Here is a 13,341-nt window from a genome sequence, read left to right as displayed (position 1 = left end):
TTCCCCGTCCTTCCCCCCCAATGGATTATTCCCCTTAAATGTGAGAGTCATGTAGATTCTACAGCAAACAGATACTATGCAAAATAATAATTATTTACTGAGCTGATATATTGCATAGTTTTTCATGTAGCCAAAAATGCAGTGTAATTTTATACTGAGAAGTGTTACCACAGTAACAAAGTATAATTTACTGGAAGTCCTCCTAGAAAATCCTCCAGTACCTGCACAGCTTCCTTTGTTGAAGATAAATCCTCATAGAGCCCCATGTCTTCTATAGCAACCTGTAAGAGTCACAAGAAAAAGGAAAATGTCACAGAGCAGTTGATATTCTGATGGAAAAGGATTTTTCAGTTGGAGGAGAATGCTTTTCACCAACCTTGAGATCAGCCAATCGGGTTTTGGCCAGAGTGATATATTCCAAGAGAAAGGGACGGTATTTTGTTGGCACAAAAGGCGGATGCATTATATGGACCTAAAGAATAAAATTCAAAGCAAGGTTTACTATTTTGACAGCATACAGAAGCCAGCTTCTGGTTCATCTCCTTACAGATTCCTGGGAGCTTTGAAGCTAGGCAACGACAAGGCACTGTTGCCTGCTTAAGAGCTCACAGAAAAGCCAGTTATATGGCAAAGGAAATCTTTCCACATACAAAATTGCTATGAATTTTAATTTAGTCTCCTGAGGTACTCTTTCTTCATTGTGTCAAAGCATTAAAATAACTCTCTGCTAGTTTATTTTAGAGAGAAAACTTGGTCCTGCTTCTGAGGTTCATATTGAAAGTTATAATAATAATCTGGTCCAGTCAAAGGCCATGTGACCTTAGTTTGATAAACTGAAGCAGTTTGAAGTAGGCCCCTAACAACCCCACAAGAAAATGATCCCCATAAGATGCATCTCACCTTCAGATACTGGGGTGCTTCAAAGGGGACCAATTCTGACAGGAACTCAAAGAGAAAGACCAAAGCCTTCTTACTGCTACCATGGTAACCACTGGCATTTCCAAAGGAAACCTGAAAGGGGAAAAATCTGAATATTGTCTTTCTGCCTTGAGAAAATTACTACCACTGCACCCTGCTACACTTAGTGTAGAAATCCCATGTACCCTGTAAATCTGTTATCAGCCCAGATAGTGTTTCTGCAAAAAGATATTCAAAAGGATATTATTTCTAAAAATCAATCTCTGCCAGAAAATCTACCATGGTAACTATCAAAGTTTGGTTTAATGCTGTCTTGTGAGGACATCTGTAGGTAGTTAAATGAGGTAGTATACTGAAGGATTTTCAACAGCAAATGCACAGGTTTCTACACAGGGTAAATATAGCTTTGCTCTGATATACTTAAGCATTACAGAGATAATAAACTCATCTATTGAGATCACACAATAGAATCAGTTCACTTTTCAGTAAATCCTAAATATTTCACCATCAAAAGCTTTAGGACATATTTTCAGACCTTTCAAGCCAATATGCATGTACAAAAATGCATGCAAATTTGTTTGCGTAAATTGCATACACATTTACCACAACTGTAAAAGCAAATGATCCATTATCCTAATGGATCAACACATGCAATTACAAAAACTGCATACACATTTCTGGTAAACAGGAGTACCTTACACATGCATTTCTCTAGCCGACCACTTGTATTAATGATGATTTCAGTTGTCATGACTGTAACAAATGTCGTGCAAGGAGAGAGATTTCTGACCAATAAATGGAGAAGCCAACTTGTAGTTAGGGAGGAAGGAAGGAAAGATCAGAGAAAGCTAGAATGACTAAAGAATAAATTATTTATTTGTAAATACAAAAGGCAATATTTAAGACTAATAATGTACAGTATCACCAATATCAGGATCATCAATTGTTGCTCTATTTCTACACCAGGCTGACTGACTGAAATGAAGATCTTCTTGTACAGGTTTATATCAACCCATTCCTTCCAGCTGTCTCCCTTGTACACACTTCCTCTTCAGTTAAGGAATAAGATTCCCAGTCATAAGAAGTCCCTTTTTATTCTTACCTTAAACCATTCAGCATAAGGCATGAACACAGCAGGACCCTCAAGGGCAGCCTGACGAGCTATCAAGAATGCAGTGATCATGTTTTCCATATCGTAATTCTCAAATGCTTTTATCAGCAGACTGCTCAGTAGGTCTAGAAAAGGTATAACAATAGCCCAAACACACTAAATATCTGTGGTAAAAACTTAATGGAATCTTGGCAACTGTGTTGGATTACTACTACAATAAATGCAGCCAATTATCTGTGATAAAAGAGGTCTGGGAAACAGTGACAAGTGGCAGCACATAATACTACACCACCGATTCAAATTTGGGAGAGGCTTTGGGACTTGATCTTTTCATATATAATAAAAAGGCACTTTTGCTATTCTACATACCTTTTAGGCTCTACAGGGCTCCAAGCACTGCACAGAATACAGCACCTGAATGCACAATAGGAAACTCAGAAAAATGGAGTCTAACTACTAGTATCACGTTGCAAGTGCACATGTGAAGGCAGAAGTCAGACTCTACAACACCCTATCAACCATCTTAATTGCTAATGTGGTTATCACAACCACTGCTAGCTGAATTTAAAATTTGAGAAATGGCAAAGTCATAGGATGTGGCATGTGCATCAAGGTGCAACTTGGAGTATTTGACTGGAAAAGCAGAGCTCCTGAATTGTTCATTATCTTATTTATGACAGCAGACAATTATACAGTGTCTGAAGCCATCTAAAATCAGTGATTATAAATTTAATATTATAATGGTAATTATTGTTGACTGTTCAGCATTTGGAAAGCAAGAGACAGCAGTGCACACGAGTTCCCTTCCAAGTTTCATAGCCCTCTGTACCTTTAACCAGCTGCTCTGCTTCAGTCTGGCAGACTACCAATGTAGAAAAGCAGGACAGCACGTGCTGCCAGTTCACCTCATGAGTCTCCAGAATCTGCTGCAAATGACACATCAACTTCTCTGCACTGAATGCCACAAACAGCTGGAATACAGGAACAGTGAATCACTTTAGCTATGAATTCTAACATTCACTAGAGTGAAATCCACCCCAGCCTTGCTTCTCACAGGACACTCCAGACTTCTGCCTGATTTTCTGATAAAGCTACATGTTCAACACACTTCCCAGCTTCCCAGAGCCCTAGTCTTTTTTGACCCTATTACTGCTACAATAAACAGCAATACTCCCATTTTCTTCAGTGGGAGCAAAGTCAAGTCCGTTAACAAAAACCAAACCACCCAAGTGCCCTGCGCTCACCACTTTATTTTTTTAGTTACTGTTATTGTTACATGCTGGAAAAATTAGTGCTTTTACTTCCATTACTCCCTCCTTTATCCACACACAGTTGTGCAAAATTAATCAAAACAAAATCTTATGACACTCCCTTTCCACCACACTGTTGCCTGCCACTATTAGATGATCCAGATTTTGAGACTGAAATACACTGTTCTTGAGAAGTCCCATCTCAATCTAGAGCAGTGGTTCTCAAATTTGGGCCACCACTTGTTCAGGGAAAGCCCCTGGCAGGCCAGGCCAGTTTACCTGCCACGTCTGCAGGTTCGGCCGATCGCAGCTCCCACTGGCCACGGTTCACCGCTCCAGGCCAATGGGGGCTGCAGGAAGGGCAGCCAGCACATCTCTCAGCCACACCGCTTCCTGCGGCCCCCATTGGCGTGAAGAGACAAACCACGGCCAGTGGGAGCCGCGATTGGCCTAACCTGTGGACGCGGCAGGTAAACACACTGGCCCAGCCCACCAGGGGCTTTCCCTGAACAAGTGGCACCCCAAGTTTGAGAACCACTGATCTAGAGTACATTAGCATTTCAACAAGAAAAATCAGTACATAAACTGGAGTAAATATATTCTTAAACCAATTTTAATACATCGAGCAGTGAAAGTTTTCAGAAATTGAAGATGTGCAAAAATATAAACAATATTCTCTTAGCAAATCTTGGGAGACAGACGTACTTTGCGATACAAGGTAGTAAGCAGTGGGCAGGTTCTTGCAAAGCTCCACTCTCTCTGCATATGAATGGCATCAGATGCTGCATCCACAGGAAACAAAACAAGTTTTTTTTTACCACAAATAGTTAAATAAAAACATGAAACCTCCCTGAAATCTGGCATCCAGATATATTTCAGACAGTAATTCACAACCCTTCCTCACACTTTAACTGACAGCCTGCAATTAGCACTATGTGTAAACGTCTCCCAATTCGCAGGCAAGCAGTGCCATACCACAGTTCAATGGGGCTATTTTCCACATGCTTTGCAGTCCAAATGTATTTCTTCCTGGACAAGTCATACTTTAGAGTAGGCACCAAAGACCAGCAGCCCTCCTGCTTTAAAATTTGATGTAAGCCAACAGAAAATAACCCACACAAATAAAAAAAGTGACATCAAGCATTGGGGAGAACTGTATTGTACACTTAGAAACCAAATCTTTCCTGTAACTGTATCATATTACAGCAGAGGATTGATGCACTAGCTACAACATGAAAAGCTAGCCTTTCCTTCCTTGATTCCTACCTTTCAACAAAGGATTGTAGGTAAGAATCTTAGTCAGAGTGTGAATGAAGAACTGTTGCAGAGACTCTGGAAAGCTGGTGCTTTTGTACATTGTCACAGTGAATATGTTCAGCCTACAAATGAAAACAACAAAAGAACTGTTCAGGAACAATAAATGGGAGCCATGATCCACGATGAATGGAGTACAGTTGATGACTCTTTCCCTTTAAATTTGTTTTCACCAGTCTTATAATACATACAAAAAGAGGTTACTGTGTATTTTGCTCAAACTATCAGCTCACACAATAACTAAGGACAGGACTGAAGACTGAAAGATGCATATGTAAGCAGGGGAATGGTCCTGCTATTCTGAGGAACTTTCCTGGCTTCTGCACTACCCTGGTAAAGTGGGCTAGTGAAAGGATCTGAGTCCTTGCTCCCACTTCTTTTACCCAGAGGCCTCCCTGCCCTCGAGGACTCCCCTTCCACTCTCCTGTCTGGCAGAGTCCTCATAACCCCAAGAAGGCGGGGCCCAGGATTCTTGGGGGGCTCAACCCCCAACCCTGCTGTGGTCACCTGGGACAGGGGGTAGGGTGTCCCCACTCCAGGGTAGTGTCTCTGCACTGCGCACCTCCCTGACCCACTGATCATTTCATACAATTTAAAGCAAATACAAGTTGTTTAACAATTAATTTTAAAAAAAAAGAGTAAGGAAAAATGGGAAAGGTTAAAGGAAAACACATCACCCTGCTCCACGGCAGGGAACATCACAAACAGTGTCTCTGGACATCAGGGCACTTCACAGTCTGTTCTTTGTGGGTCCCAGGTCTCCTCAGGCCCTGGCAGTGCTGCAGGGATGCTGCGAGTTGGACACTTCCAATGGTGGTGGCCACACCCCTCTGGGCTTTGGGTGGTGGGACCCTTCTTCCCAGTGTCAGCCCCCCATCAGGTTAAGATCCCCCTCTCAGTCTGGCCTGCAAGGACCCTTGGCTGGGGGCGTCTTTTTGCACTGGGCCCTTTGCCCAAGGTCCCCCTTTGGCTGGACCCAGTTGCTCACCACACCTGGCTCTGTGGCTGCAGCTCTGCCCCCAGCACAGGATCTGCTCTCCCTGGGCTGTCTGGCTCTGAAACTCTGCTCCCAACTCTGATCTGCTTCCTGGGCTGCTTTTCTGGCCCCTCTGGGCTCTGCTCCCCAACTCAGCTTGGGCCCCTACTTTCTCCTTAGGTCGGCCTCACTCTGTCTGACCCAGGCAATTCCAGCTCACACAGGGGACGGGACCTCCCTGGCCTCCTGACTCCCTGATTAGCCTACCTGCCCTATCAATCAGGCTCAGAGGCTGAGGCTGACCTGGAGCATTGGCCTCTCCCCATTCTTTTAGTGCTGGGAGCTAGCCAACCAAAACACCCCACTGAACGTTAGTAAGGGGGCAGCAGTCCCCTTACACAGCAGGAATGCTAATTGGGAATAGAACCAAAGCAAGACTAAGGGTGTCTGGAAGCTCAGGAGGAGAGCTGAACTGATGGAAGCTGCAGGCGACAGGAAGATGAGAACTAGGGTAGGAATAACTGCCAGGAAAGTCACAGAATGCCATGTGAGGATACCATACAATTCAGGACTGGCACCTATGTTGCCAAAGTATATTTTACTACACTTACATTTATTTTCTACAGATACCGTCTATGGTGTCTGCATAGGTATATTTGATGAGGGAAGGGAATGCCAAAAATAAGTAGCCATACTTTTAAATTATTTGTAAACAGGTTAAAATATGCTCATTTTATAATTTTTTATGTCTACAGAAAACAGACATGCAACAGTGGGAAAAACACAAACAAAACTCACAGGAGGAGATTTCTTACCAGCATTTCACAGCCTGTAATTTAGAAGAATCTTCCTGTTTTTCATTAGCAAGAGCATCAAGTACCCCTGATTCCCCAAAATAAAAAAAAACAAAAACAAAAAGACACAAATAGTCAAAGGAAGAGAAAGAAAGGTGTCATTAAACAACATGGAGGAACTAATTAGAACAAGCAACATATGCATCCTTTAAGGAGGTGACCCCTTTAGGGAAATGTGCAGCAGGAACCATTCGTCAGTGCTTGGATCTTATAAAAATTTCTCCAAGTAACACAAGGGCTTAAAAGCTACTAATACTAACCTTGAACCACTTTAAATGGCTCCCCAGCATGTGCTAGAAATTAAACCATTTAAAGATGCACATAAATTAAAATTTTAATTTCCAAACCCTAGGGCCCTAGGTTCTGAAGTTTGATGTGCTAGTGTAGATCCTTGCACCTGTTTGGCGTCCCACTAAAGACAATAGGATTCTGCATGGAGGAAGGTAGTTTGTGCTAGAAGATCATATATTCACTTATTCTTTAGTGGATGACTAATTCTCCTCACTATATTAAAGAGAAAGCAGAATGCAGCTTGTTAATTCACCACTGTCCGTCCCAACTCTGGGGTTTTCCCATGTTATATCTACTAAGTAACACTCAAGTGAAGACTAGGCCTACTGCATTAATTGCTGACAAAGACAACAAAGTGCACTGGCAACTCTCACACTGTACTCTCTTGGCCCATCAAGTTACAGTTCTCGTTGACCAGACAAAAGGCTGATCTTTTACTCCAGTGCAGTGGTTTTCAACCTGTGGTCCGCAGACCCCTGGAGGTCCACACCTCCATCTGACATTTTCTAAGGGGTCCACAAATGGAAAGAGATTGAAAACCACTGCTCTAGTGAATGTGGTAGAGAGAACAGCTTTTCTGTTTCTTGCTCCATCACATCTTTAAAAGCCTCAATGACAGAAGGGAAATCAATAAAGAACTCCTGAGCTTTAAGGAAAGAGCCCTTTGATTAAGAGTGGGGTTCTCCAGTGACTCACTTTTAGAAGGAAATGTACTGGGATTCAGGAGACATACAGATGCCCCAAACTTGTTCCTTATCTGCCAGACCCTGCTATTTTCTCCCTTCCTAAAGGGGAATAAATTAATGTGAAATAGAGGAGACTAGGGGAAGGGAGAGGAGAAAAACCACTGATCTACAGACACAGGAGCTCACTATCACTGTATACCTAATATAAAGCATAACGCTCCCACCGCGTGTCTCACGCAGACACTTCTCCCCCAGACCAAAGGTCTTTGTTAAATCATTAAGTTATTTTATATAAAATATCTAAATCTGCTTTAAGGCAGTTGATTAGTTACTGAAGTGTAAAGAGCCCAGTAGTGACACAGATGTAAATTAAGCAAGCTAAATTAAAAATTAGTATTAAGGCCCTTATTATTTTCCCTTTTGTGGAATACCCTGCAGTTTATATACAGTTCTGGGCTGTATTATACTGGCACTGAGAAACCAGACAAAAAACTGGTCAACAGCATGACAGCCACATGTGAGGATTAGGGCAATATGCTAGTCTACAAAGCATCAGTGGCAATAACTGGGTGCTCATCCTGCAGAGAGACAGCTGCATGGACAGCACAGAAACAGGTGAGGAAGATCATCTGCTGCTGATCGGAAAAGCTTTGACTTCTGTTTGGTCTTTTTTGCATTGTGATGAAAATCCAGTTATTACTATTCTTGCCCACTCAGCAATATCATCAGGACTGGCCAGCATAAGATGGATACATGATTCATGGGAAAATTCAGGGAGACTAGTAATTTGAAGATTACATGTGCAATTTAAATTACAAAGTCTCATTCCTGGCTCATTGTTATTAACACATCACTATATAAAGATATTTCAAATTTTACAAAAAGTTATTCTGCTAGTTAAAGTTGCAGCATTATGGTGTCACAATGACTTAGCACCAAGTCACTTGTATAAAACATGCAAATTCCAAGTTCTTAGTCAGAGAGCTAGTATAAAAGAACAAGGGGTTATCTGCAATGCAAGAGGAAGCTCATGGGGGAAGGTGCATCAGAGAAATCTTAAATGACAAGCGGTGTACATGATGCAACACAACAGAGGAAATCCATCACTAGTAAACAACTCCTTAATGCCCTTGGAAATCTCCCAGGAAAGAATGGAGGTATGGCTAGCAAAGTACAATCCTAGTAAACTGTTACAAAGCCCCAAATTATAAATAATCAATACTTACATGTCAACATTTGTTGCAGTACAGCATAACAGATCTATTTAAAATTAACAAATTAAGACCATTTAGCATTTAAGAAGGCTGTTAAGTATGTTCAGAGACAGTATATTGGCTCAAAAATTAAATTATCTTAAAATTCCTAATTTAAAGATTAACTGTTAACATACAACTATTTGTAGTATAAACACAGTATATAGGCTTTCCCAATTTTTTTTTCCCCCACTACTTCACAGTATTTTGCACAGCACACTGGAAAGGAAGCAGAGCAATCAAGCAAAATTTGTATGTAGAAAAGAAAATGGTGACCCTGAAAAGAGTTACTGTGACAATTCATCATCCCAAAAATAATCTTTACAAAGCACATCGGTTTTGAAAAAAAGCCAGTTTCATAAATTAGTTCAGGAAGGTCCATGATAAACTCTCAAATAATCACCTCTGCATTGGTCTCCTCACTGTTTACCTCTCTGATTGCTCTCCTGACTTATTGTCCTGTCTATGTTAAATTGTAAGCAATTTGCAGCACAGATTGTGTCTTATTCTGTGTGCTATAAAGCACCACATATATCAATGGTGCTTTAAATAAAAAGAAAAGAAAAGAAAAGAAAGAAAGAAAAAAGGTATAAATAGTAGCATTTTGCCCTTACATGGTGGATTTTCTGGAATTCCACCTTCTTTCCCAGATCTGAAGTTTGCTGAAATCCATTCTGAAGAAACATGATCACAAAGTCTGCAAATCAAGAACAAACAACTGTTTCAGCATTCCCTTCTACCTACAATGAAAGAACACATCCAGTCTCCCAGAAGGGCTACTACTGGTGAAGTTTCATTTGTTACACAAAGTTAGCCTAGTGTTGGGCAACCTCACTATCTCCTTAGAGGTAAAATTATTTCATATACGGAATGACCAGACACATCAGATATCACAGAGGTGCTCAGATACCTCAATCATAGCGGCCATATAAGAACTTAAATAGATCACACAGTTCATTGACTCACATATTCCAGTGTCATGCAATCAATACAACAGAATGCCAATACGTTGTTTGTTACACATCTTACGCAAAATAATTTTACAAAGTGATTTATCATCTCTTCCTCATGCTACAAATTCAAATGTATGAAGAGTTAATTGGCTCTTTGGAGTCTTACACTCCAGGTGAGCCTTTTCAGAAGAGAAATCCCACTGTGCCTGAGGAGATCTGTGGAAAAGGATTAACCCACACCACTATTAGAAGAGATTCACTCAGTGCAGACAAAAGCTCAGACTGAATGTTGAATTTTCAAGAATGCATGTATTTGAACAGTGAACATGCAGAAATTTCAATCAAATACCTCAGTTTGCCTGGCAGTACCTGACCAAGTGCACTGGTCAAAAGATCTGACTGGTACTCCTCAGTCAAATTACCAAGCTATTGGCTTTTTCTGAACCAGGAGAGAAGCAGAAAATTAGACAAAAAGGTGGGCAGAGAAGAAAACATAAAATGGAATCCTGGTTAGCATTAGGGGTTTTTTTCCCAATAGCCAAATGGATGATGGGTACTATACAGAGGTGGCATGATCAGGATGCAGGAAATGAGTACTAGTGACACACATCACCACCAGCGCCCCTTGCTGGTCAAAAAAACGAACTTCAGGCTACTAACCTAATGTAACAGAATATTAAACGTTTACTTGCAAAGCTACATGCTAGAAGCGATGAAAGACAAATGGAATAGTGGGGACAGGATAGAAGAAAGAGGAACAGGAGATTTTAGCCACCACAACTCTAATGATATCATGGTCAGTACTGGTATGGACAGTCTCTTAATTATTAAAACAAAGTTATGTGGGAAGAAAGAAACTTATGGTTTCAGATTAATAGTCAATTCACTGTCTTAAATTCCCTTAACAATATAGAAATGTAGCCCTCTTCGTCAAAAAAAATAAAAGAATACAAGCTGAAGACTGTTTACATGCACCTAAAGTTCTGAGTTGAATGTTGTCTGCTGTAGATTCTAAAGCTTAAGTACTTTAGAACACACTGTGTTAAATGCCTAAACTCAAAGTGCTACCTGAGAGTATGTGCCCAGAAAGCTCCACATCCAGGGAAGAATTGTCTGTCTGTTTACACAGCAGACAAAGGCTGCTGCATAACCACTCCACCACAGCAGAGGTGTCTGAATTGCTGAGAAGACAACAAAAGCAGGTTTGATTTGTTTCACTCTCTTGATTGTGATATTTGTTTTTCCTCCAACTAACATTCATTCACATTCAGGAGAGGACAGATGCCTCCACTTGACTCCATGTCTAGTACTGATTTCTTAAAAGCTGTGCCATCTGAAAGCTCTATTTCCTTTATAAAATATTTCAGAATGAATGTGCCCACAAAAAGAGAACTGATTTTGAAATCTCATGTTAAATTAATTCTTTATTTCCACCATAAAAATATATCCATAAAGAACTGTAAGAAAAAAAGCTCTCTTTAGTCTCGAAGGAACTACCTAACATCCTGTGGGTGGTTTCTTCAGGTCACATAGTTGTTTTTTCAAAGTTCAACTAATTAAAATAGGCAATGCATGCAATTATCCCACCCAGTATCAGTAACAGAAAAATAAAGCAATATCATTATCAGGGGAGTCAAGAAATCTCCAACCTGCTCACATACCATAAGAGAATCATCTGAAGGATTGTTTGATTTTACTTATTAGAACACTGTGGCACAATGCTGTGCAGGGTTTCAATCACATGACTGCTACCGGAACTGAATCTGTAAATTCTCAGGATGACAAAATTTTTGCCAAATGATTCCTAAAATGGGACCTATGGAAAGTTTATCAGAAAGCACAATCATTCCAGTATATCTTAACTCGTAACTTCAGTCTATCATCAAGGTTTCTGTCCTATATCAATTTATAGTGTAGAGGTAAATTTATTCTCTAAGGTAAAACTCTGTTGTAATACTCTGCCTTGAAAAGACAGAAGTGCGCAGCTTGTGCACAGTAAGATCCCTGTTCTAGACCAATTTTACTTTTTAGTGGCCAAATAAGAACTTCTGGAGCAAATTTTAAGACACAAACAACTAATCCCAGACAGGTTTCAGAGTAGCAGCCGTGTTAGTCTGTATCCGCAAAAAGAACAGGAGTACTTGTGGCATCTTAGAGGCTAGCACATTTATTTCAGCATAAGCTTTCATGGGCTACAGCTCACTTCTTGAGGCTTCTATATGTTTTGAGAGAATAAAGACATCTGCAAATGTATAAACCTCTGCTTACCTCTCCAGCAACTCTCCCAAGCTAACAATGTTGCCTCTGTGCAGGTGCCACACAACTTCCAACACGGGAGGATTCTGAGAGGAATAATGCTACAGTCAGATGACAGTGGGTAACATTTACAATAGCAAACTTTCCAGTGGCAAACAGTAAAAGAAAATTAAAAACTGGTTTGTCAAATTAAGGGTATGAAAACTCTGAGCTCATCATTACAACAGTAATATATAAAATACCAATTAAAAAAAAGTTACCATAGACCTATTCTCTCCTACCCACTTTTGACATGTTTTTTAATAAAGATAAATAATTCAGGTCACTTTACGTCCCTGGAATAATCCTGATTACGTGTCTTCTAAAGGGGTAATGGACACCTCAACAGATTTGAGAATAACTAGGGCTGTTGATCAATCACAAAACTCAAAAATTAATCGCGATTTGTCACACAGTTTTATTGAACTGTTAAATAGAATACCAATTGAAATTTATTAAATATTTTGGATGTTTTTCTACATTTTCATATATATTGTATTCTGTGTTATAAATGAAATCAGTGTGTATTATTTTTTATTATAAATATTTGCACTGTAAAAATTATAAACAAAAGAAATAGTATTTTTCAATTCACCTCATACAGGTACTATACTGCACTCTCTTTGTCCTGAAAGTGCAACTTACAAATGTAGAATTTTTGTTGTTCCATAACTACATTCAAAAACAAAACATAAAACTTTAGAGCCTACAAGTCCACACAGTCCTACTTCTTGTTCAGCCAAGCACTAAAAACAAAAAAACAGTTTGTTTACATTTACAGGAGATAATGCTGCCCTCTTCTTACTTTCTGGTAACATTGCAAATAAGAACAGGCATTTGCATGGCACTTTTGTAGCTGGCATTGCAAGGTATTTACGTGCCAGATATGCTAAACATTTGTATGCCCCTTCATGCTTCAGCCACCATTCCAGAGGACATGCTTCCATGCTGATGACATTCGTTAAAAAAAATGCCTTAATGCTCCTTGGGGGAGAACTGTATGTCCCCTGCTCTGTTTTATTTGCATTGTGCCATATATTTTATGCTATAGCAGTCTTGGATGATGACTCAATATCTTGCTCATTTTAAGAACACTTTTACTGCAGATTTGACAAAATGCAAAGAAGATACCAATGTGAGATTTCTAAAAACAGCTACAGCACTCGACCCAAGTTTTAAGAATCTGAAGTGCCTTCCAAAATCTGAGAGGCATGAGGTATGGAGCATGCTCTCAGAAGTCTTAAAAGAGCAACACTCTGATGCAGAAACTACAGAACCCAAACCACCAAAAAAGAAAGCTGTTTTGGATTGTTATTGAGCAGAACCCCTCATCATCATGGACACGTCCCCTGGAATGGTGGCTGAAGCATGAAAGGACATATCAATCTTTAGCACATTTGGCACGTAAATATCTCGTGACGCTGGCTACAACAGTGCCAT

The 13,341-nt window shown here is 40.1% G+C and overlaps 1 protein-coding gene across 1 annotated transcript in view; it reads right to left on the bottom strand.

Moving 5' to 3' along the window:
• Positions 1-13,341, bottom strand: part of FANCA (FA complementation group A) — a 62,986-nt gene that overhangs the window by 42,122 nt on the left and 7,523 nt on the right. The window contains 12 exon segments of the mRNA XM_050923279.1: positions 222-281; positions 377-472; positions 901-1,011; positions 2,021-2,154; positions 2,859-3,000; positions 3,985-4,061; positions 4,546-4,658; positions 6,385-6,451; positions 8,627-8,660; positions 9,268-9,350; positions 10,675-10,787; positions 11,875-11,948. Coding sequence (XP_050779236.1) covers positions 222-281; positions 377-472; positions 901-1,011; positions 2,021-2,154; positions 2,859-3,000; positions 3,985-4,061; positions 4,546-4,658; positions 6,385-6,451; positions 8,627-8,660; positions 9,268-9,350; positions 10,675-10,787; positions 11,875-11,948 — 1,104 coding nt within the window.

Source organism: Gopherus flavomarginatus, chromosome 14 (assembly GCF_025201925.1).
Source record: "Gopherus flavomarginatus isolate rGopFla2 chromosome 14, rGopFla2.mat.asm, whole genome shotgun sequence".
Taxonomy (NCBI): domain Eukaryota; kingdom Metazoa; phylum Chordata; order Testudines; family Testudinidae; genus Gopherus; species Gopherus flavomarginatus.
This window is presented reverse-complemented; position numbering and strand designations above follow the sequence as displayed.